General features: G+C 48.2%; 2 protein-coding genes across 6 annotated transcripts in view; one reads left to right on the forward strand and one right to left on the reverse strand.

Annotated features, from left to right (window-relative positions):
• The window catches only part of USP35 (ubiquitin specific peptidase 35), a 30843-nt gene extending 25297 nt beyond the window's left edge, over nucleotides 1–5546 (forward strand). For all 3 annotated transcript variants that reach the window (XM_065030129.1, XM_065030069.1, XM_065030215.1), the window contains exons 10-11: nucleotides 1208–2423; nucleotides 3427–5546. In XM_065030129.1, the coding sequence (XP_064886201.1) occupies nucleotides 1208–2423; nucleotides 3427–3597 (1387 nt within the window). In that variant the 3' untranslated portion in view covers nucleotides 3598–5546. The remainder of the gene's footprint in view (nucleotides 1–1207; nucleotides 2424–3426) is intronic.
• A 2272-nt stretch (nucleotides 5547–7818) lies between these two features.
• GAB2 (GRB2 associated binding protein 2) overlaps nucleotides 7819–25568 on the reverse strand; it is a 118462-nt gene continuing 100712 nt past the window's right edge. For 2 of the 3 annotated variants that reach the window (XM_065030324.1, XM_065030424.1), the window contains exons 4-10: nucleotides 23394–23980; nucleotides 22226–22320; nucleotides 21203–21485; nucleotides 20197–20287; nucleotides 17782–17884; nucleotides 16799–16924; nucleotides 7819–15013 (exon numbers count right to left, since the gene is read on the reverse strand). In XM_065030324.1, coding sequence (XP_064886396.1) covers nucleotides 14870–15013; nucleotides 16799–16924; nucleotides 17782–17884; nucleotides 20197–20287; nucleotides 21203–21485; nucleotides 22226–22320; nucleotides 23394–23980 — 1429 coding nt within the window. In that variant the 3' untranslated portion in view covers nucleotides 7819–14869. The remainder of the gene's footprint in view (nucleotides 15014–16798; nucleotides 16925–17781; nucleotides 17885–20196; nucleotides 20288–21202; nucleotides 21486–22225; nucleotides 22321–23393; nucleotides 23981–25568) is intronic. The other variant, XR_010466252.1, reaches the window with a different exon arrangement.

The following is a 25568-nucleotide window of genomic DNA, read 5'->3' on the forward strand; positions in this document are numbered from 1 at the left end:
GAGCCTGGTGACAATGACATCCCCAGACCCGCCTTAATACTTAACGCTGACCCACGTGTGTTGAGGGTTTTGATTGCAGGATGACAATAAAACCTTGGCTTATGTATTGTTAACCTCCTCTCCCCCCGCTTTCCCCCTTTTGCCCCTCCCTCTCCCCCCTTCCCACTCAGGACAGGCGATCGGGAGGGAAAGAAGGACAGAGAGAAGAGAGCTGGAAAAATTAAAGATGTTTTACTAATGCTACTAATAAGAATAGAGAAAATAATACAAAATACACAAAACCAATCTTGAAAGTCTCAGCAACTGCAGAGTCTGTCACTAGGCCTCAGTTCACAGAGACAACTAGCAAGGTCCTCTCCTAATGTTGGCCATAAGCAAAAAAAGGAAAAAAGGGAAAGGAAAAGGGATGAGATCCTCGTGATCTCCCACTTTTATTTGAAGTATTCACGTGAATGGAATGTTATACACAGTTGGTCAGTTTCTTGGTCACCTGTTTCTCATTGCCCCTCTAGTCAGATGTCCATCCATGCTTATCAATAACTTCACATTCCATTGCTATGTTTACCAAAACATGTTCTCCATATGTAGCTATGTACATATGTCCAAAACTTGTTCTCCAGGTAAACACAGCTAATATGAAGCTTTAGCTGACAGGCAAATTGACTAAAAAAGAAACTTTTTCTTTAACAAAACCAGGACAAAGTGCAAATGGAGCAAGTGGCTGAGATCTGGAGGCATAGGGAGAGTTGAGGTTTGTGGTGAAAGATGGTGAGACTGGTCTGGGGCTCCTTGATAAAACTCCATTTGGGCTGGTATAGGGGTGAGGTCAGAACTTAGTTCAGGTTGAAAAATTCTGCCTTTACTCTGAAGGCGAAGGGAACTGTACCAAGATTAGAGACTGGCCTGACAAGCCACTTGGCCTCCTCTGTAAAATGTTGATTTTTGCCTTTCTCTTACCTAGAAATCTCAAATCTCTGGTGTTCCAGTGATCCCTCTAGAAGTGGGGGATTAATGGCACATGGAGACCTCAGGTTCCCAAATTCTGCCCAACTCCTCCCCACTTTCCTCCCACAGCACCAGACCCCTAGGCACAGGCAAGTTAACCCAGAGTAACCCCTTGGAGTGAAGAACAGAAACCCCATTTCAGAAACTACCTCTTGGTGTTCTATCAGTGCATAACACAGCATTTTTCCCCCCCCTGACAAAGATTACATGAAGAAGAAAAAACTGGAAAAAGGATCTACCAGAAACTCAAGGAATCCAGCTTGATGTCTCAGGCGGTAGAGCATCATTACTTAAACAAGACATTGATTGAGAAGATGTTTGGGGGTAAAATGATGACAAAGATCCGCTGCTTGAAGTGTCTGAATGTCTCTTCTCGGGAAGAAGCCTTCACAGACCTGTCCCTGGCTTTTCCTCCACCAGACAGGCACACGCGAGGGAGCACATCTGTTTTACCAGTGGAACAAATCGGCCCACAGTTTATTGAGCCTCCTGAAAACCCAAGCCAGCTTATAGGCTCTCCCTGGATCCAGAGGAAGGCTCCCAAGGCTGGAGACCCTGCAGCCCCACCAGTGCTGGTGGAAACATTGGGCCTCCAGGAGACAGGAGAAGCAGCAAATCCCTTAAGGGGTGATGCTGTCGGCATGGATACAGCCAAAGACCCTCTCTCAGCTTTTGGGGAGCAGGCATGTGCTCCCAAGGACTCCAGATCCGTCCCAGATTTAATCAACTATTTTCTATCCCCGGAGAGACTGACAGCAGAGAATAAATACCACTGTGAGAAATGTGCGTCCTTACAGGATGCTGAGAAGGTGGCGGAGCTGACAGAGGGTCCACACTACCTCATCCTCACGCTGCTGCGGTTCTCCTTCGACCCACGGACGATGAAGAGGAAGAAGATCTTGGACAACGTCTCCATCCCTGTGGTGCTCAAGCTGCCCGTTCTTGTCACTCCAGAGGAAACCGAGGAGGTTTGCCAGTGTGGGAAGGACAGGGCTGCTCCGGGAAGTGGCTTCATGTCTGTCGTGTATGATCTCTGCAGCGTGGTGGTGCATTCAGGCATCTCCTCCGAGAGCGGCCACTACTACTGCTACTCCAGGGAGTGCACCGACACTGTCCCCCATGGGCAGCCCCAGGATGGCACACCAAAACCAGCCTCCGACAAGCAGCTGGACTTTGAAATCCAGTGGTACCTCTTCAACGACACCAGGGTTTCCTTCTCCTCCTTCGAATCAGTGAGCAACGTCACCTCTTTCTTCCCCAAGGACACTGCCTATGTCCTCTTCTACAGACAGCGGCCGGGCAGGCAGGGCTGCCTGCTGCACGAGGCTCTGGCCGAAGCCGGCCGCATGCACAGCGAACCCTCCCTCCATAAGGACTTGATGGAAGCCATTTCCAAAGATAACATCCTCTACTTGCAGGTAACTCCCGCTGCCGTGCACGGCAGGGTGTGATCCTGCATCTACCCGGCTAACGGGCCACGTTCCCACCCATCTGGGCAGCAGCAGGGTCATGTCCTGTGGATAAATCCATGTGTGTAGATACCTACCTGCTCCCTCAAACTGAGTCCCTTTTCCTTTTTAGCAGCCAAGTATAAAGAGATTGCAGTTTCCTGATGAAACTGGGCATTGAGGTTGGTGCAGGACACCTCATGGTTGTGCTCGGGGTTGACTTAATGTTGCCTGCCCTGGGCAGCTCTGCCTGGAATTTTCTCCTGGGTGCCTGGGAAAGATGGGTGAGATTGGGAATACAAACTAGGACAGATTTCATTCAGCTAGTGGAGTTCAATGTTTTCCAAACAGCAGCATCCTATAGGATGTAAGCAGCACCCAGGTGAGGTTGGGGGATCCCTCCTCTTCCAGAGGTGACATGGAATGGTTGTTTTTTGATTGCTGGAGAGGTGCAATCATAGAATCATAAAATCATAGAATAGTTTGTGTTGGAAGGGACCTTCAAAGCTCATCCAGTGCCACCCCTGCCATGAGCAGGGACATCTTCACCAGCTCAGGTTGCTCAGAGCCCCGTCCAGCCTGGCCTGGGATGTCTCCAGGGATGGTTCATCCACCACCTCTCTGGCCAACCTGGGACAGTGTTTCACCACCCTCCTTGTAAAAAATTTCTTCCTCATGTCTGGCCTGAATCTCCCCTCCTTTAGTTTAAAACCATCACCCCTTGTACTATTGCAACAGGCCCTGCTAAAAAGTATGTCCCCATCTTTCCCATAGGCCCCTTTTAAATACGGCATCCCTCCCACCAAGCTCTAGACATGAGCACATGACCCTCTTGCCCTGGTTTAATTTGGAGAAGGCTCCCAGGAGCAACCAAACAGGCTCCTGGCTCCTCGGGGAAGGTGGGAGCATCCCCCCACCCAGGTCATTTAGCTGCAGATATCCTTGTGTTATTTCTCCCCCTTCCTTCTCCCAGGAACAGGAAAAAGAAGCAAGGAACAGAGCTGCCTACATTTCCACCTTGCCGAAATCCCCGCTGTGGTGGAGAGACTTTGACAGGGACAAGGACGATGACAACTCATCAGGGGGCTGCAGCCCGGCAGCAGGCGGGGGTGGATCCGGCTCCTTTCATGGACTCGTCTTCTAGCCAATGGGCTAAACCAGGTAGTCAATGTCCATGTGGCCAACCTGAAGCCAGAGGCTCCTCTTCCTCACCCTGATGACAACGAGCATCTTGGAAGAGGATTTGGGGAACATTTCAATGGAAAAGAACTCAGGGGCTGATTTGGAAGCACCTGGAGGGTCCCACTGCTTCCTATGCATCCGTTTTTCACGCCTTAATGTAATTAAGCTAATGCAGAGATGAGCAGCTGCTGACAGCTCGGAGAAGTGCCCTTTTGCTTCAGCACAGCCATGTCTTGCCTGCTGTGAGCTGTGCCACCAGCCTGGGGAGGGAACAGGGACCGGATGAAGGCAGACCCAGTGGGGCCTCAGGGATGGAGATGTCCCATGCATGTCCCATCCACAGCCCTTCCCATGGTGCTGGGTCGGTTTTGAGAGGACCTCTACCTGGTGTTTTTTGGTTTGAGAACCCACTATGACACCCTTCTAAAGGTAGAAAAAGGCTGAAAAGGCTGAAAAATGCCAGGCAGCCAACGTGGCGACATTGATCTGGTGGGGTGATGAACTTGGAAGCCTGCTCATTCACAGTGAGCAATGGCAGGTTGACCAGAGGGCTTTTATACAGTATTGCAAAACACCCAAGACCTAGGGGCACAAACCCCTCCACCAAGAGAGACTGACCTGGTCCAGCTGGGGTTTTTTGGGCTCCAGCAAAGCCCCATTGAGTTACTGGTGACCTCTGGATGCTGTTAGTGTATATGGCAGGCCCAGACACACAGCTGTTTTTCCAGGTGACTCTTTAGGACGCAGTCAACCTCTTTCTGCTGCTGTCGTCTCATGGCTTTCTAGGCTGGATCTGCCCTTTAAAACCTGGGCTTTCCTTTGGGATACCTTGACCTGAGTAGCAAATGACAGAACGCCACTAAACTCCCTAGCTATTTTTGTTTTAAGCGCTGATTTGCAAGGAGAGCAGCCCAACCAGATATATTATATCAACCCAATATAAATACATACTGTGTAAACCAATGTATTCTATAAATCAGTAAGGGGGCAGGGGCTGATTTTGGTGGCAGGAGGCCAACTCAAGCCCCAGGCTTGTGGTCCACAGGACCACAACTCCTTCCCATGTCCCTCCCCAGCTGTTGTCCCTGCCTGCTCTTCCCTTGTGCCTGTAGTAGAGATTTCTCTAGCTCAAGTGGCAGAAATTTGTGCCTTAGGTCCTGGGTGCAGGGCCTAATCCTGACCGTGGGGTAGTGGGGTGGGAATATTGAGTTGCCGTGGAGGAAAAGGCAAAGCACAGAGGATATTGAGAGCAGAAAGCCTGCTAGACAGGACACTTGGGATCAAATCTCTAGTGTATACTATTGTATCATTTTATTGCCTTTCCAATATATAAATAAAGGAAATTAATTACTTCAACAGAGAGGTTTTGTGTCTTGTTGTAATACTTGTAGCTATCAGGCCAATGGGTCAAAAAAGAGATAGGGAAGCTGGTGGGAGACAAACATCCAACCTCACGGATGCAAGACAACCTTGCAGAGTGATGGCTTGGAAAAGGGGAGCAGGCAGAGGCGGGATGGGGTGCCCTCCAAACGCAGATCACAATCCTGTTAGTGGGGTTTTGTAGATGAGCGCTGGAGTGTGTTGGTTGTATTTAAGTCAGCTAGACTTCAAGGGGTGCCAAGAGGAAATAAATACAGACCCAAAGCTGGAGTTACACAAAAAGTACAGTGGTTCCTGGTATTATTAATAGACTTTTATGAACCTCTTGTCCAAAGAGGTTGCCAAAAGCTTTCCTGTTGCTGTTGTGTCAGCTCCTTGCTTTGTGCTGGGGTGTTACCTCGAGGCATTTTCTGGGCCTTGTACTGGAAGGTTTTTGTACAGGAGAGTGTCTCTGACTTGATGAGATGCTTATCTAAATAATCAAGGCAGATAATCAACCCAACATGGAAAATGAAGAGACTGTATCATAGCTACGTTCTTCCCTGAGTATGTCTTGTTTTTTCCCCAGGGTTTTCTTAGATGAGAAGAAGCAAACTGCCCACAGTGCTCAGCACGGGTGACAGCCTGGATAGTTTCAATGGTGTAATGACGTGTTCTGGTTTAGTCCCGGTTCATTTCATAAAATACATTGGACTAATCTTTTGGACTCAGCCCTGAAGCGCTCTTTTCATAGCATTATCTACAGCTGCTCCATGATCTTATCCCCCAGATAATTACTATATATATGTGTATAGTATAACTATGTATTTATATCCATATATATTACAATATACACACATATATACAATTATCAGACAAATATATATGTAAGATATTAGTAATACACTGTTAATATTACAGAATCATAAAACTATAGGATGGTTTGGGTTGGAAAGGACCTTTCTAGTTCTAGTTCCAAACCCCTGCCATGGGCAGGGACACCTTCCACTAGACCAGGTTGCTCAAACTCCCATCCAACCTGGCCTTGAATACTCCCAAGGATGGGGCATCCACAGCTTCTCTGGGCAGCCTGTTCCAGTGCCTCACTACCCTCATGGGGAAGAATTCCTTCTTTATGCCCAGTCTAAACTTCTCTCCTTTCAGTTTAAAACTGTTGTCCTTTGTCCCGTCCTTACAAGGCTTGGTTAAAAAGTCTCTCCCTGTCTTTCTCATAAGCCCCCTTTATATATATTGAAAGGCCACAATAAGTTCTTCCCGTAGCTTCTCCAGGCTGAACACCCCAACTCTCTCAGCCTGTCCTCCCAGCAGAGCTGTTCCAGCCTCGCATAATTTCTGAGGCTCCTCTGGCCCCTCTCCAGCAGCTCCATGTGTGTCCTGTGCCGAGGACCCAGAGCTGGACCAGCACTGCAGGGGGGTCTCACCAGAGCGGAGCAGAGGGGCAGAATCTCCTCCCTCCATCTGCTGCTCATGCTGCTGGGGATGCAGCCCAGGACACAGGTGGATTTCTGGGCTGCAAGTGCACATTGCTGGCTCATGTCCTGTCTTTCACCCCCAGCACCCCCCTAGTCCTTCTCCACAGGGCCGCTCTCCATCACTCCATCCCAAGTCTGGATTGATACCGGAGGTTGACCCAATCCATGTGCTGGACCTTGCATTTGGCCTTGTTGAACTTCATGAGATTCACTTGAACCCACTCCTCAAGCCTGTCAAGGTCTCTCTGGATGGTAGTTCTCTCTGTAGAGTATCAACCATGCCACTCAGCTTGGTGTTGTCTGTGAATGGTCACCAATGAGGATATTAAATAGTATTGGTCCCAGTATGGGCCCTTGGGAGACACCACTCATTACTGGTTTTCCCTTGGACACTGAGCTGTTGATGGTAATTCTTTCGATGCAGCCATCCAGCCAATTCCTCATTCATCTAACGATCCATCCATCAAACCAATTTAGAAAAATGTTATGGGGGACCATATCAAAGGCTTTACAGAAATCTAGTATAGCATTAGTACAGTACATATCTATGGTATCTGTGCTATACCAGTTATAGTATATGCTATATTAGTATTAGTGTTAGTAATAACAGTAATATTTGTATATGGTATATTAGTAAAGTCTATGCTACAGTATAACCGATAATATTGGCCGTAGAGTCACACATGCCTCTGGCAAAGGAGAGCTTGCAGTAGGGTCCTCAGCTCCAGGTCTGGGATCCCAGATGTGCTGCAGGAGTGAGACGATGCTACTTTTGTCTAAAAAGTGGGATCCAGAGGCTGTGCTGTAGGGAGGTGTATTTCCTCAGGCATCTATATAATTTTTATTTAATTAGATATAAGTGTCTTGAAGTGGGGCAGGGGTTAAATTTTCACTCTGGGCAAAAAGATTTGTTCTCGTGCTTAGGCGGTATGGGTGATTTGGTGTCCTGAGCCGGGGCTTACAGGTGCCAAGCTGCTCATGGTCTTCACCCTGCACACACCAAAGTGTATCCCCGGAGTAGATATATTGTATGAACTTACCTTTGACAGCTGAAAATCACACATTTTGGGTTCTGCTATCAACCACATCCTAAAGGCCCTGATTGCACAGACTGGACACCTGAAGCTGTAGGAGATACCTGGTGACATGCTGGGAAGATGCTCTGAAGTCTTTAAAGATGCTGCATAATTCAACTTGATCCGGTCACTAATTACTCCACTCTGAATCCATGCTGGGAGTCACCAGTGAGAGATGTCTCATTATTATCACTCTTTTATTTTACTGTTGCTTTCCCACTGTATATACAGTACTTAAAAATGAGATCACCTTCATGTCAGGCATGTACCATGTTTATTAACAGCAAAAAAAGTATTATCTAGGCTTCACTCAAGACTGATTTACAGGATAAATAATTGTTTCAAATTACTTTAAAAAAAAAACAAAAACCAAAACAACAAAAACAAACAACAAAAACCCGAAGAATAAATTAATAACTTAAGTGATTAGCTGTCCACAGTGATTTGAAAACTTAATAACCATTCAAACAGTGACACCACAAGAAGACACATACTGTACAGTTTGCCACAGATTACTCTTGTCCTTCCTTCTACAAATGGAAAAAAAAATTAAAAATACTCCTCTTTAAGAACAGTCATAGGCTTTGTAACACACAAAACATCCCTGCGAATCGGCTGTCGACACGGTGGCTTCAGAGCCAGAGCTCTGACCCCCCCTCACAGCAGGTTAAGAAACTAATGGAGAAAACTACCCTAATTTGGCTGGGTCTGTTCCCACACAACGATGCCCAAAGTCAATGGGGATCCCTTGACTTCACCAAGGGTGGGGTTGAGTGGGACACAACTACTCTAAAGGTTTGGTCCTAACCCTACGGGATTCATCGTTGGGCTCCCCTTGGAGCCCAGGGTCCTGCTCCCTTCCCTTCTTCCCAACGCCCAAAGGGCTCTCAAACAAAATGTCTTATTTTCAGGGTTGATGTGGCAGCAGAACGCTGAAACTGTGCAAATGGCTTATCACCTCCCCAAGTCCCCTCATTCAGGAGAAAAGTCCCCCTGAGTTTTTTTCCACCTTGGTAATTCAGGATTGAGGGGTTTTTAATGCGTTTTGCAGATTGGGATGTGCTGTGTTATGTGTGATGCTGGGCATGACAAGGGGGTAGCACCACATGCTGCCCAACCGTTGCACAAAGACTCAAAACAGCTCTTTGTGTTATTAGATGTCAATTAATTGCATCTCATAATGCATATGTGAGGTGGGGAAATAACTACTGAAAATCTTCATTTTAAAAGCTGGAGAAAAAGCGGCATACAAGAGCTCAAATGAACCCTCTCGTCCCACCTGAGGATAAAGTGTGGTGTCACCCAAAGAATGACAGTTAAAATGATGGTTTCTTGTCTCCTGGTCTTGGGGCAAACCTCTCCCACATAGTCAACCCACTGGCCTACAAATGAACCCATTACATGTTAGCAGTTGGCTGCATAAAAAATTAAGACCCTGCTGATTTGAAGCAAGTCCACTGAGAAGCTCTTTTAACTCAACAGATGAAGCCATGTGGCCCAGCTTCTGCTTCAGACGTTGTTGGCTGGTGTCAAAATTTCGACACCATGTGCCAGGCTGTGGGTTGGCATGGGGAGAGCTGTTTGGTGACACCTTGCTACATATCAACTTTTCCCAAGATCAGCCACTGAAGTAGCAACCTGATCAACAATACAACTCTAGGAGTTGTGAACGAAGAGATAAAATTGTGACTACAAGGATCAGACACCACAGACAAGCTGATGGAGGATGAACTGATCAAAAGGTGCATGTCTCTACCTGCAAGAGCCTCATTAACAGTTCCAAGATCATTGTGTACATGTGAGCATGTTGGTGCTTTCAGGGCAGAGGAGATATGAAGACTCACCAGGGGTCCTAAACTGGTCTATTGGCCTTTGTGATTCAATGCTGGACTGGGCTCTCTAATTTTCTTGGAGGCTCTTTGATGGCCATGGGTGTCATCTGGCTGGGATTGGGGTTAGGCTCTTCACCCTTCCCATTACAAGCAGGGCTTCTCCATAGGCACTCGTCTCATCCAAACAGCATCCCTCCAATGGGACACACAGTGTGGGTGAGTGTCAACTTTTATGTGGAACAGCAATATCACCAGGTGTGAACACAACATAATGACTTGAGAAAACCATCCTCTTATTCACCTCCTGGGCCAGGAAGATCAGACGGGACCTGGGAGCTATTTAAACCTCTTCCTAACAAAGTCCACCACTGCATCAGACCTGGGCATGGTTCTACCCCTCCCAGGGAGCCATGCTCAATGGGTGGTCAAAACAAGTCAACTCTTCCCAGCATGCTCAAGGGACTGGGATGCCAAGGTGTAGATGCTGGTGTGGGGTTGCAGAGAGCTCTGGCTTGATGTCTGTCTTAACAAATTTACAGGTTCAGGCTGTTCCCCTGTTGCTTGGACTGTCCACGCTCTGGATGGCTTGGTCTGGGCCAGCCAGCCCTCTCCCCAGTGTGGATTAGGGGGGTATGGCTTTAGGGGTTGAGCTGTGCCTTGCCACTTGGTTTCACGGACAGAAAAGAGGCCCTGACCCTGTTTCAGATGTTATAGGACTCTAGACAGTACCTTTGTCCCCTTCTCTCACATGGAGGAGTCTCCACTCAGCCCCAGCAGCACAGGGTCTCAGGGTAAACTGGGGAGAACAGATGTCTCTAGTCCCACCCATTGCTCCATGCAAGCTCAGCTATGGGCTTGGTCCAGCTTGGTCTTCAAAAGCTTCAAGGATGGAGGTGGCATCTCACAGGACAACCTTGAGAAGCCATGGCACTGCTTCCTTGTGACCAGTTCACGGGACCCCTGGAGCAAGGTGTCTCCCAGCATGTCCAGATCTCCACCATATTTTTGGTAGGGCTTTTCCTGCCCAGCTCAGAGCTGGCCACACGGACCAGCACTATGTGCAAGCCAGAGAGCAAAGGCAGCACGTAGTTGGGTAGGAGGACCCCCTTGAGTGAAGTGCCCTGGGGAAGTCCCAAGAGTGGTGGAAGCTCTTCTCCCACCAATACCTGGCTTTTGCTGAGCAAAACCCCACTCCACAATCTTCTCTGTATGTCTGATTTGAGACTCATGCTAAAGGAGTACATGGTGAGGACCAAGACTCAAATCTTGCTGGTAAACTCCCCTGCCTCTTTCCTCCTGTTTTCTTTCTCCTGCTTGAGACTAAGCCTAGGCCTGGCACCCATTTAGAGCTAGAAATGTATTTCCCACTCAAATGTCAGTTTTGACCAAATCAGCTCCAAGGCAGCTCACACATCGCACCAGACAGAGGAACAATGAGCAGCAGCCACACAACCTCAGCAAGGGATACACGCTTTTGGAGACTTCTGCCTTTCAAACCACCAGCTTAGTGATTTTAAAGCTTGGGAAGAGCTTTGAGGCATGGCACTGGTACTTCATAAAACTAAATGCTGGGGTCATGATGCTTATCCCATAGACAACCCTTCTCCAAGAGCACACACACATGTAGGCACCACCCTTTTCTTAAATGGGATGGTAGAGCTGAAGAGCAAGTTCTGACGTGAAGACTCAAGCCATTTTAATTGCAATTAAAATGAATCATTTGCAATGTTCCCAGCTTCCTAAAATACCTATTTCTAACAAAAGAATCAGTCATACTTGAGCATCCAAGGACAGAGTGGATGTGATAAACTCAGTGCCTTCAGGACAAAGTTCTTGGCAGTCCGTGTAATTAAACCAGCTGCTTTTCAATATGGTTTAAGACTAAACACTGCACAAACATTAATCATCAGGGACTGCTGTAATCAGCTTGACAACCGTCAGGAATGACTATTTCCATTGCAGTCATTGATTACTTAAAGGCTTTCAGGAGGGGTTGATATAGTCATGTCTATACGGCAACGCATAAAGTCTATGAGCTGCTGCTTAGTTTGGAGGGGCCATTTGCTTGGTGCCTAACAGGGAAAAAAATGAAGGAAAATATCTGTTTCTCAGAAAATGTAGGCCTCACTGCAAAGCAGAGAGGGACCAGCAACCAGTGGTTTCAAAATAGCCAGTTTTGGGCTATTTGGGTCCTTGGTCTGCTAAATGCAAAGAGAGAGTTACTGGGGATGCTCATGAAAGAAAGTCATCAAAACAGGGGGTCTGAGCCTGGGAAAAGAGCTACCCCATACCAGTGCCTGCCCCATGGACAAATACAGACATTTGTGGGATGTAGAGAAAAAGGACTAGTTTCTCCAGTAGCATAAATGGCTTTTCCAATCTTAGTTAACTCTTTGGATTAAACGTAAGAGTGGGCACTGGGTGTAGCCAGTCCCAGTGTGGAAGTACAGGACACAGACTCAGCAAAATGCATCCCAACCCATTGTATTGTCCCTCAAGACACTGCACCACCAGAAATGACGACTGCCCTGCTGCCTCCCCCTTGCCTGCCCACTTTCAGGGTGCTTTTGGGACTTGTTGACCTCCCAGTCTCACACGTGGATGAAAAGACTCAATCTGAGTGAGCATGGGTTATCCCTTGATTTCTCCAGGCTTTTGGTCCGGTTCAAGCTTTTTTAGCCTGGAGCTGGGCTCAGTTTCAGCTTGAGAATAGTTGCACCGTTTTACTGAGACAGACGCAGGGCAGCATAAAGAGTTATTCTCAAAATCTGTGAGGAGAACAGCACAATTTTGGCAGGGAAATACATCCAGTGGGCACCATAACCCTTCTCCCACAACCTCATTTTCCTTTCTGTCTGCTTCACAGTTTAGAGGATGAAATCGGAATAAAACAGCTTCCCATTTGAGTTACACTTGCTTTTGGTGGGGATGGGCAGCTCACACGGGTGAACGCGCACTTCAGCGTGCTCTGGATCTGGCCCAAAGTTTAGTCTCCCCTGAGATGCAGTGATGAAAGAGGCTATAGAAATACGAAGCATTGTACTCTGGTCTTCATTACATTATCTCACCATGCAAATGTGCAAGCCCCCAATGAGATGCAAAGGCCCTTGCAGGCTGTAACACAGTCCCCGACCTTCAGAAAGCATCTGGCTGTGCTAAATCTTCCCTTTGGGTATTTTTTGTTTCTCCTAGATGATTATTATTTTTGCCATGAACATTAGGATAGCTGCTTCATTATTGCTGTAAAAGGACAACACTTCAGTGTCTTAAAAGGGCTGTCAGAGCTTTTCCATTAATATCCTTCCCTTTCATGGCATTCAAGAAGAAAATATAAATTGGTATTAGAAGATCAAGACTTATTTTACCAGCACGCAGCCCTTAAGGGACTGGTATCCGATGCCCATGTGCGTCACATCTGGTCCTTTCCAAACTCAGACCAAGATTAAACAAATGTGTTAATGCTTAAGCATTGATAATCAATGCAACTTGGTGGTGTTGGTGGAACATAGAGCTCATGGTGCTGGGAGGGGCTCAGCTTGCAGAAAGAATAGCTCCAGCTATTTAATAAATATTATTACCTAATCTTTCTAACGTCTTGTCATTTGGCTCTTGGTTTGCGGACAGCCTGTTTATCTGTGTCAGCGCTCGCTGTCTGGCAATCAGGCTGCTCCATGGCAATCATTAGTCCTTCCTGTTTTCATGAGATCATGAATTATTATCTCTGCAATAAACTGTCTCTTCCTTCTCGGCTCTCTGTGCCTGGCAGCTGCCTGAGGAGCGATCCTGAAGCCTGTATGTGTCAAGGAGGCTGGCAAGGGACAATAGCAGATTCCTATCCACAATTAGAGCCTAGGGTCATTAATGTCAACAGGCCCCATTTCTGTGTTGAAGAAAAATTGCTGAAGATGGGGAGAAAATATCTAGTTTGGTCCTTTGCATCCACCACAAACCAACCATAATGCTACATTAAAGCTAACCATCCTCTTCCCAAGCCTAAGACCTCACCATCAAACAACGTTTAGAGTCACAGGAAAAATTTGGTTGGAAGAGACCCTCAAGATCATAGAGTCCAACTGTTAACCCAACACTGGCACTAAACCATGTCCCCAAGAATGTCATCTACACGTCTTTTAAACCCCTCCAGGGATGGTGACTCCACCACTGCCCTGGGCAGCCTATTCCAATGCCTGACAAACCTTTCCAGGAAGAATTCTTTCCTAATATCCAATCCAAACCTCCCCTGGTGCAGCTTGAGGTAATTTCCTCTTGTCCTATCACTTGCTACTGGGGAGAAGAAACCAACACCCTCAATGCTACAAACCCCTTTCAAGTTTCAATGACTCTACTATTTTCCTCCAATATACACCCCATTGGACCTCGTCACCCAAGACCAACCTCTGCACTTCAGCATCCACCTTCTCCTTGTCCTCACAACAGCCTCCCACTCCCTCCTTGTCACTTATCCTCACACCAGTCCAGATATACAGGGTCTCCAGAGCCTCCCTGTGTCCCTTGAACTCAGCCACAGAGCTTCTCATGATGGCCATGAATGTAGGACTCTCACTCTGTGGGCTTCTTTTGGTGTCTCAAAGAGCAGATTTTGCTTCTTAAGGCCAGATTCGCAAGAAATTGATTTCAGATAGACAGTGGGTCAGGGCTTAAATTCTGCCATTCAAAGCCAGTCTCCCCATCCCATTGACTTTGACAGAAGCTGGAGACCATCATCATCAGAAGACAGCCCAACAAAACTGGCTGCTTCACACATGCATGCAAGTGTGTGAGCACGCGCTCACATGTATGTGTGTGTTGGTCAGGCAAGACCCGGCATTCAAAGTCAGCTCAATGGAACAGTCTGGATGCTCTTACAGCTCCTGAAGGCTAAAAACCACAGCCAAGCACATGGGGGCCATCCCACCAGGAGGACAATAGCCCTCAAAGGTTCTGAACATATTATTTACAAGAGATGGGACAACGAAAGTGATTTTGAAACGAATGATCCTTGCTCAGTTTTGGGATTGGGAGGAGGCAGAGAAGAGTGCAACTGTAAGGAGTGGGGAATAAGAGCTGGAGAATGATGTCCTAGGAGAGATGCTGCAAACCTGCACGGCACGGTTTGGGGGCATGGTGTGGAAGAAGACGGGGAGAGATGATGCAGTGTTAGCACATATGAGGTGGCTTTAATAGCTGTAAGCAAAATATGTGTAAGGTGAAACCTGGTATTGCTAAATTGGAGTTCCTGGATAGTGCATCCAGCAGCTAAAGCACAAACTGAGCCACCGAACATCGTTGGTCTCTATCACTGGCAAACAGTATCTGCTAAGTCTTACCCTGAAATTAAGTTTCTTTTTGTCATAAAAGAAAAAAAAAAATGAAGACTCCCCCCTCCCCTCTGCAGACAAGTCTCAGAAATCCAGCTCAGGTGGAGCTGGAAGCCAAGTGAGACATTTGCCTGTTTCGCTGCCTGTCCCCGACCGCTACGGCTTCGTGCTCTTGGTGGGTTCCGAGGACTGCCGCACATCAGTCCACTCCTGCATGGTGCTCTGCAGCGCCTGCGTCTTCTCCTTGTCCACTTGCACGTAATCAACCTTCTCATCCGAGGCGACCGATGAGGTGGAGGGCTGTGGGGAGGAGAAACATGGCCACCGCCTGGTCACTCATCAGCTCCTTGCTCTTCCCTCTCGCTCCTTCCCGTAGCAGCAGTGGGTGCTGCAAGTTCGCCAGCATCTCCCCTGCTTTCTCACAGACTCCATAGCTCATCACCCGCCCTTTAACTTCCCGAAGGGTCTTAGATGAAAGATTTCAGTCTACTCTGCATCTTGCTTGGTTGAGATTGCAGTGCAATGGGAGGGTGGAAACAGCACCTGGGTCTCTACCTTCACGCCAACTCTGGGACGTGAACGCTTGGTTGCAAATTTGGTATCTAACCACTGATACTGCAAACTCAGCATTGCATCTTGCTCATTTTCTTGTAAAGAACTCAAGAACTCTTATAGGTACACATAAAAATCCCAGCTCCATCCCTCTTAACTATGCTGACTCTACACACCTATGGCACTAGATTATTTTCATCCCCAAAACAACAGATGTGTTTGCAGGTTCACCAAGGAGACCTGTTGAGGAAGAAGGAGATACTTGTTTCTGTAGTTGCTTGAGTCCTGGAACTTTGTCTGCTTCTACAAGCATTTCAGAGGACCCTCCAGCTACTTCCAACCAGACCCAGATGGTGCTTTCAGGGTCTAAAAATCACCTTTGCAGGTTGGGATGTAATTTAAAATGGTAATACCTGCAGAAGGTGGTGGGAAGAAAGAAACAGTCAAGGGAGAACTGCCAAATTAAAAAAGACCTAACCAGTGAGATGCCTCGCCTAGGAAACAAGGCGGTGTTCGAGAAAATTGAGGCCAACTCACAGGTGATTCCCACCAAGGTTTATCAAGTGCCTTGTCCTTCACCATCCCCTCGCTCAGGTGCTGCTTTGCTTGAGACAGTCTCTGCTTCTCCCTCATAGTTTGCTCAGACCTGCCTTTAGTCCCTCATGTCATATGAGACTTTTAAGCCTTGTCTGTCATAGAATCATGGAATAGTTTGGGTTGTAAGGGACCTTCAGAGGTCATCTAGTCCAACCCCACCACCTCAGGAGAGGTTTCCTTTGGATGTGGGGATGCCCTGAGGTCCTTTCTTGCTCTTTTTTCCTGTGATTCACTTTAGGATGGCTTTTGTTTCCCCCGTGTATGAATCTGGAGAAAAGTCACCAATATGTGGGTCTTTAGGAGATTTCTCCTTTCACATTTCCACGTGAAACTTGGCAGAGACATCCCATTCCCGACCCATTTTCTCCCCACAGCTCTTTCTCACTGGGCAATAGCTTGATTAGCTCAACATAATCTAGCTTTTAAACATCAGCTTTACTTTTCAAAAGTGGTTTGTCCTTTTTCTGCCTAAATGGTGCCCTTTAAAAGCACCTGACTGTCAGGAGGCAGGTGCCCAGCATTTTCTGAATGAGCTCATGAAATTATCTCAGGTGGAAAACCCAGGTCTGGTTCTGGAGGATCTGTTGTTCTGAAGGAGGAAAACAAAAATTTCTGATACTTCTTGGGATACTTCTGGACAGCTTTGGAATATAAAAATCTCCAGCTGAATTTCTGGTCTCATCAGCATCCCTGAAGCCCTGTACATCCTTGCTTTCTGGTGACACTTCCAGAAAGGCTGCAGACGTGCGACACAGATCAAGTCTGACCTAGAATAAATACACCAGAGGATCTGCAGGGAAAATCACGCCTCTGAGGCTACAGTGCCGCTTATCAACCCTGCCCAGGGCTTTGGACCATGCTGTTGCCAATGTGCATAAAAACCCTTAAAAAATTCATCCCTTTTAATCAGAAGTTGAACCCCCCCACCCCGCGTACCTTTCTGTGTGGCCCTGGTGAGCTTGGCTGGAAGTCCAGGGCCAGATAATCCACGCTCCCCGAACTCTTTTTAGGGGCTGGGCTGTTGGTGCCACTAGGAACAGGAGAAGCAGAAATGGGGTTTTGCTAATGTAGGGAAGAGACAGGAGAGATAATGAGGATTAAAATGAGAAGAAGGCAAAAAAGAAGGAATTAACACAAATTTGGCAACAAAATGCCTTGGTTGTGTTTTTAAAAGAGGTCCTAGCCTGGATATGTGCTCACCTGCCTCTCTGGGACCAGGCTGTGCAGAGCTGCTGGGGGACTATATATACTGTATATTGTGCTAACAAATGTTTCAAGTTCATGGTCTTGATTTTATGTGTTGGTGCAGTTCTGCTGCCTTTGTGCTGATTTTATTCACATGCCTGACATCAGACGTGGACTTCAGCATTTTGCAGGAACCACACCTCAGTGAGGCCAGACTAGCTCTGGGATCTTCACTAAACACAACCATGCTATACAGAGTACAGATTCCCTCTGCCCCCTTAGTTACACAGCCTCAAAAATATGCTTCAAGTCAGCAGCTTCATGAGGAGAGACAAAACCCCTCTCCCTGCAGACAGTACCACTCCCAGCTGCTGCTACAATAGCCCCTGCCCTCCACACAAACATGAGGTCAGCAGCTATTATAGAAAAAAAAATCAACTTAAATTAGGAAAATAGATTGTGATAGTCCATAGACATTTTTATCCCCTCTTAATTCCTCCCAAAGTAGGTGATATATGTTCCTGATCTCATATGCAGTTAAAACCCCAATGGGACGTGTCATTTTGGGAATGAAAGCCACTGTTTTGTGCCTGTAGGGATGTACATAAGGATTACACCACATTCCTCATGGTGCTATCTGAGCACTTCCATGTCACGAGCTAGGAATGTGTTTGCAGAGCTGGGGAATGTATATGTACTGCCAGGACCATATATCTCAGCTGTGGGGCCCTTACCATTGCCACGTAGTTCTCCTCGCTGTCTCCCGAGTCAGTGCTGGTGATGCTCTGGGAGGAGACAGGGCGGCAGTATTGCAAAGAGCCGGCGTTGAAGCTCTGGCTGTAAGGACAAGGTTCAATGTGTTAATGGCAGTGGCAGGTGTTGCTTGTCCATTGTTGTTTGTTGAGGGAGGTTGTCCTCCCACTCTACTCTGCCCTGGTGAGGCTGCATCTGGAGTTCTGGGCTCTCCAGCTTATGAAGAACAATGATTTACTGGAGAAACTCCAGCTATAAAGATGCTGAGGGGTCTGGAGCATCTTTCGTATGAGAAAAGGCTGACAGAGCTGGGTCTGTTCATCCTGGAGAAGCTGAGAGGGGATCTTATCAGTGTTTGTAAATATTTCCAGGGTGGGTGTCAAGAGGATGGACCAGACTCTGTTCAGTGGTGGCCAACGACAGGATGAGGGGCAAGGGGCACAGACTGAAACACAGGAGGTTCCATCTGAACATGAGGAGAAACTTCTTTACTGTGAGGTGCCAGAGCCTGGAACAGGCTGCCCAGAGAGGTTGTGGAGTCTCCTTCTCTGGAGACATTCAAACCCACCTGGACACCTTCCTGTGTGATCTGCTCTGGTGACCCTGTGTTAGCAGGTGGGTTGGACTGGATGATCTCCAGAGGTCCCTTCAACACCAACCAGGCTGTGATTCTGCAACCTGGGGCCTGGGCATGAAAGCTGCTGGCATTGAAGTTCTCCAACTCAACCTTCCCATGAGTCAGAAATCACCATGTTTGGTGTTCCCATTTTGTTCTTTCTAGGTCTTTTTAATAACACCTTGCCTGCTATGTACCTGTAACACTCCTGCTATCAGCTACATAAATTGGGCTCCATGAACTCTTTTATCTCACAGGAAATAATTCATTGTGGAGGATGCAGACCCAGCCTCAGTGGAGCTTCTCACCCCCAACCTCACCACAGCTCCAGGATTTGTTTACTGTGCAGGGTTCTATGTGAATTTTTTGCTGAAAAACAAAACCTCTGAGGCATTGTCTTGCTTGCAATTGACCAAATCTGATTATACAGAATAACATAATGCAATCAGCATCTGGCATTAAAGCTTGTGTCTTAAAAACCTATTTGTTGCCTTGCAGTAAGGCAGGGTCATATGATTAGCTGATAAGGGAAAAATCCATTAGCTTCTCCCGGGTCAGACGTCTTGTCAATCAAACCCTGCTTGCTGTTTCCCTGTGCAGTGATTTCAGCACACAGTGCTCATGCCCTGCAGTCAGTCTCCACACAATCCAATTTATTAGAGGAGTCATAGCAGCCAAGCTTTGCCTCTGCCTTTCATTGGGCAACATCAGACCATGAATTAGCAGCAGAACTGGAATTGTGCGAATCCTGTTATTTTTGGCTGGCAGATTTTGCTCTGAAGTGCTCTGGTTTCATTTTGCAGACTTCCTTCAGGCTAGGCTTTGCTTTCAAGGCAATCAAAACACAGCTCAGTCAGACCCTGCAAATGTCACTTTGTGGTTTGAGACTACAGTGGGGTTTTGGGGGGAAAAGTTGGATGTGAAATTGTGGCCTGTGGCCCCAGTGCTGCTGAGTTGGGGTGGCTCAGCTGGGTCATGACTCGTGGTGGACTACAGGTCCTGCTTCAGAGCCACAGCCCTCCAGGTGGTGTCAGATCCCGGAAATAGGAAATATCTTCAAGGGATCTTAATTAGCTGCTTGGACACATGCTGGGCTTTCATGTGAAATCCTGACCTAAACCAATTTATCATCCTGCCACCACCTGTAAGTTGGGGAGTACAACTCCAGCTCTTACAATGCTTGACTAAGCTCGTGAGAGGTCCAAGAGAGGAGTCCCTCTGCTTCAACAGTATCTGCTCCAGGTCCTAAATCTGGCCATGGTGTGACCAAAGAAACTCCTGAGCTCCGAATCACCATGGTGTGGCAGGATATTTTAGGAGAGAATTACTCCATAAATGCTCCTCTTCACAGATAGCTGCTTCTGGTCCCTGGTGGAGATAAGGTTGTTGAGCATGGTGGGCTTTCATCCCAGTGGAGATGTTTGCATAGCATGACCCAGCTCTGCAACTCCTGTTTCTAAAATTGGCAAAGAACAAAAGGAGGGCTGAAGGGAACATCCAGCTTTTGGGGAAATTTGGCTTTGCATCCAAAGGCTGGGCTCACTTCTAGCTTGATTCAAAATGGCCCATGAGAAACATGGCCTTCAAGAAAAAGAGATGGCAGGCCACAAGAAACCTTTGCAGTGAGCTGAAGGGCAGCTGACATCCCCATTACACTCAACCAGAGATGTTTAATCCACAACAAAGGTGACAGCGTGGCTACAGGTGAACACCAGCGAGAGTGAGACCAGAGATCTGCTGTTAGAGCAAAGCAAGAATTCTTGCTCCAAGCAATACTCACGTTGGCCTGGACCAGGATTTCGTGACTGGCGATTTGAAGGGAAGCTCCTCGATGACAGCGTTGTTTCTCAAGTCCAGCGGTGATGGCTTTGCTGGGGACAAAAAACCTTTCATTCAGAGGCAGCGCATTCCTACAATTAAGAATCTATGGCTGGCACAAGAGAGGATGCTCCTCAACAACTTGCTATTTGCATCCCATTCTGCTAATCAAGCCCCCAGCCCTCCTTGCTGTTGACAAATTCCCCCAACCAAAATCTCTACACTCATTTAAGCCTCTCAGGGAACAGAGATCTGCTAAAAACGCCCAAACCCAGAGTATAATAAATCCATTAATTAAGGACCTGTAATAATCCATTATATGGGATGAGACCAGGCATTGCCAGACCTGAGCTGTCTCTGACCAGAGAGTTTCCTCATAGAGAATGGGAAAGGACCTCTGCAGGAGAACATGGAAGCTCTTTTCATCATGGGTGGTTCATTGGGTGGAAGAGTGGTTCACTCCAGCCCCAGCCCTCGTCTAGCACATTGACGGGGTTAGGTGCTGACACCCTAACAATGGGAGCCCTTCTCCTTGGCATGTCCTTGGTGACCTGTTGGGCAATGGTTTGTGGAGGAATTTGGAGGATGGAGGCAAAGCCCTGAGGGAATAACCGCCTAGAGACAGACAGTAGGAAACAGAAGAAGAAGTCTGGGTTATCTGCTACAACAGAGCTTTTTTGAGTGGAGCATAGGGAGCGGTGCAGGTAAAGAGGGTGAGATCCTGCCTGTGACATGCATCTCCTGTAAAGGCCAGGAAGGGTTTGAGAGAGCACTATGGGAGTTGCATTTGTAACACAGTCCTCTTGAAAAACAGGGATGGAGAAGATCTAAAGGTCTAACTGTGCTGCAGTAGAAAATCACACCCCACATGACTCTGCTGAGCGTGTACAAGGTGATAGATGCAATCCAAAATGTTACAAGAATAGAAGAGTTCCTGCAGAGATTTGCCCGCAAATAACTGTTGTTACCTTTCCGGTCAGGTTTGAGGTTGCGGTTGACTGGCGGGGGCTGGATTTCACTCAACCGTCTGTGGCACTGTGCCATGGCTCCTCCTTTATGCACGGGAAGGGTGGCTGAGGACAACCCCACCAGGTCAAAGTGATGCGGTCCAGGGCTCATGGGGATGTAGAGATTTTGGGTATTGTCGTTGGCTTTCTCGGCGTGGATCAGGGGTGAGGAACCAGGGTTCATGGGAACATAGTTGTCCTCCGAGTCGGTGCTGTGGGAGCGGGCCACCACTGCCTTGGCTTGCTGGGGGACAAGTGGGAGGATGTACTGTGAGCATCAGACACTGCTCAACCCCATCACACTATAAACCCCATCATCTCATCATTACTGAACATGCACCTGAGGTGGGACCAGCTCTAACATCTCAGGACAGAGGGAAGGGATGGTCTGTCCCCTCCTCGGCCACCAGTTTGCACTGAGAAGGTCTACCTCCACTGTTACCAAGACACTGTGACATCTTGAGTTCAGGGAAAGGTCTTAATAACCCAGTCTTGAGCTTCTTCTCATGATCAGAGTGAGCTGCAGGAACATGCTTTAACCTGGAAAGTCATTTTTCCCTGGGCTCTGGCCATGACTAAAATGCAATATGAAAAGCTGCTTTAATGTCATTTCCAGCTCAGGAACTCTCAGAAAGTGCACAAAAGAGGCTGTTCTGGCAACGTGTCAAATTCAGCTCAGCAGCAACCCAGGCTTTCAGGAAGAAGCCAAACTCCTGGGTGCTTTATTTGGGTCAAAGCTCCAAGCAGATGCACTCTGTGGAAGCACCCAAAGCAAAGCTCTGCATGTGGTTCTGGGTTAGGTGGTTGTCCCTCCATCTCTACCCTGCTGGCTACCATGGTTTTAACTGAAATCAGTAATAAAACCCTTCTTGACTTAGCTCTGATGTAATGGCCTGTGAGGTTCAACCTGGAACTGATTTGTCTCTGAATCTATAAGGTGCAAAAGTGCCTATAGCGTGGTGACTGATACGGAGGCCAACTCACCAGGTAGGAGTTGTACCCGTCGTTCATCGACTCGACTGACTGCACAGCGCTGCCGCCCCCATGCTGGGGGTATTCGTACGTCTCACAAGAAGAAGCTGCAACACAACCACAAATGCCCAACATGTCCCAGCGCTAATAAACTGCTAATAAAAAGCACTCCTGAAAACAAAATCCAGGTACTGTGAGGGAACAATCTACTCTCGGTGACTGAGACTCTGGTGGGAAGACGTGTCTTTTAGCCCATCATGGACTCCCTGCTATGCTCCCTCCCAATTAGCATCTCTCTCTGATGTGTTAACGCAACTGCACGTGCCACACGGACCTAACCTGGTTCTGTCAAAGTGCTGCAAAAACCCATGGGTGAAGATGTCAGATAAGGTAGATCACGGTGACAAAACTGGGTTAAGGGAGAGCTCTGTTACGGCTCGCTCAGCAGATGTGAGGGCTGGCAGCCCCCAGTAAGGGGAAGATGGGGTGAGGATGGGGTGCTAAGCTCTTAGACTTGTCTGCCTACTGCTAAGCATGGGTCTGATCTCAGCCTAAATGTTGGTATTTAGGTAGGAGGAGATGGAAGAGGCATTTCAGGGAGCTGTGTGCCTCATTTACAGTATGCTTTCTCTACAGCTGCCCCTTCTAAGTTATTTTGCCACTATCTAATCCTAGGCATAAGGTTTGGAAATAGCACGCCCATCCGTGGCCCATCCATGGCCAACGGGAAGGGCAGTTCTGCTGCACTGGGGGCATCAGATCTTGGAGATGCGCAAAATTATGACCTTGTCTGGTGAGCAAAACCAAGGTAGCTCCAGGCTGAAGTGCGTTCCATTAAGCACAGTTATGAACTGAACTAGAAGCGAGCTAAAAATGGCTGAAATCACCAAAATCTGGTGAAAAGCTGCATGGGCCAGCAGGCTTGAGGTTGTGGTTGAGGGAGCAACACAACCAAGAGTCAGGTGAGCAGCTTGTGTGGGCAGAGCCCTGGGGTTGCCTCTCCATGCCCATTACATACAAAAACCAGGATCAGATCCTGACCGGGGAGAGCTTCTTTGTGTCCAACCCCCTAGTTGATGCCATCAGCCACTTCAGCCCTACCACAACCCAGTGGTGCTGACCCGTCCAAGGCTCCTGGGTAGGACAAAGCCACCCCAGAGCTCCCCACCCCCAAATTCACCTCGGTGCAGCCTGCTGTTCTCCACTGCCGGCAGCGTGTTTCTCCGGGGAATGGTGGCTGGCATGGGGGCCAGCCCTAAGTTTTCACCAGGCTGGGGCCGCTGGGGTGGGCTGCCCCACCGTGGCTCCATCTGCCCGGGTTTCGGGGGACGTGGGGGTGGTGTGGCAGGTGAGTCGCTGGCGGCCACAGCCAGAGCATTGTGGTTCTTGTCCAGTGTAAATGTCCTGGGGATCTGGTAGATGGAAAGTGGGGTGGCAGGGATGTCGTAGGAGTCCGTGGAGAGCTCCCCAAACTCCTTGCATAGGGTGTTGTTGGGAGTCTTGTAGGTGTAGACCTCCTCGTTATCCGTTTCAGAGCTGGTGAGGCTCAACTTGGGGTGGGTGTAGGAAGCGAAGGCGCGCGGGAGGTCATACGCACTGTCCCTGAACTCCGAGTTGTGCCGGCTGGGTTTCGGCAGGCTGTAAAAGCCGTGGAGCTGCCCACCGACCCCGTTCACGCAGTGCCCATTGCCCTGGGAGAGCTTCTGGACCGCCGTGTCACTCCGCATGAAGAAGGCAGACCTTGTGGCTTGGGAGAAGCTGGCACTCCTGCGGAGGAAGGGGAGAAAGGGGCTGAGATGGGGGAAGACCCAGTCCTGGGGTGCACTGAGCTCTGCTCCCCCAGTTTGTTATCTTCCCAACCCACACTGCCCAACCCCAGGGCAATGGGTACATCTCAAACCCCTTCAAACATGCCCATAACCCATTTTGTCCTGAAAACACCTTCAAAATGACCCAGTTACAGCTAGGAGCACTCAGCTCCATGGTGGGGCTTTGGGCAGGAGTGAGCCTTTTATTTAGACAAATAGCTCTAAAAGGGCATTTTTTGCATCAGCTGACAACAACCCAAGACGTGGCTGCAAAGCATTACCCCATCAGCATTGCCATCATACATTGGCCACCTCTCCGCAGTGCCTTGCAAATGTGTTTGAGAGGGACTGGAAAAATTCCTGATGGCGTAGATGAGGTTCTTAGGTACGTGGTTAAGTGCCAGTGTTGGGTTAACAGGTGGACTCGGTGAACTTGAGGGTCTCTTCCAACCAAAATGATTCTGTGATTCTATTTCAAAGCCTCCAGCCATGCCACCATCCTTTCACCTTGCAGGGCAAGCCCCGAGGGGCTGAGGACACTCCCAGCTGAGATTTCGGGTTTGCAGCCCTGATCTGCAGGGGAGGAAGAATGAACCTCAGGGTTGAATTCAGATTTATAAAAGCACTCAAGTGCCCTTGGTTGAGTAAGGCAGCGTGGTCATTAGGTCCCTGCCTTGCTAATGACTCCTTGATTTGTATTGTGGTCACACCTGGGGACAGCAGCCAGGACAGAGGGCAAGCACTGGGGAGACCTCGGTCCTCTAATGACTGCTTGTTAGCCAGTGCTCCTCTGCTAATTCTCTTCAAGTTGTTACATCTCCTGTTTTATCCCTCCTGCTAATTCCTCTTTCAAGGCTTCAATGTTGCAGAAGACCATGAGCCCCATGGGCTTGGCTTTCTGTACCCCTAACCTCAGCAGATGACATTTTCTCAAGTCAGAGAATGCTTGAATTGGCTACTTGGGTTTTTCTTTCTCCCCACCTCGACCCCATCCCACAAGACACAGGGAAATGCAAGTATCTCTGATGAAGCACTGGGGCATGAGGATAAGCCATGGCAGAGCTGAATGTGGAGGATGATGATACCTTCCTTCAAGCCATCTAAAGCAGCGCGGAAGTAGAAAATTCAGCAAAGATCCAAAAAAGAGTTACCCTGCCATGAAGAGCTAATGTATACACACGGGGAGGGTGAGAGATAGCCTTGGGCTGGGTATTTTTGCTCACAGAGGTATAACCACATGTAGGTCAGGCTTTTGGGGACCACATGGTGACAGGCAGAAAAGGCTCATCCAGCCCCATTTAAACATCTCCCCATGGAAAAGGGTCCTGCCCTGTGTCAATCACCATGCTGGGAAAAACAGAAATGGTTATGGAGAAGGTTCCCAGTTGTGGCAAATCACTGGGGAAGTGCCAGCCCTACGGGAAAAGCTGGGAGATGCTGGTTTCCACCACTCCGGTGGGGTTGACGCTCTGCAGGGACAACAGGGACTCTGTTTCATGGAGCCAGCACGAGATGGCGCTCAGAAATAGGGCTCATTTGGGGAAAAA

Source organism: Columba livia, chromosome 1 (assembly GCF_036013475.1).
Source record: "Columba livia isolate bColLiv1 breed racing homer chromosome 1, bColLiv1.pat.W.v2, whole genome shotgun sequence".
Lineage (NCBI taxonomy): Eukaryota > Metazoa > Chordata > Aves > Columbiformes > Columbidae > Columba > Columba livia.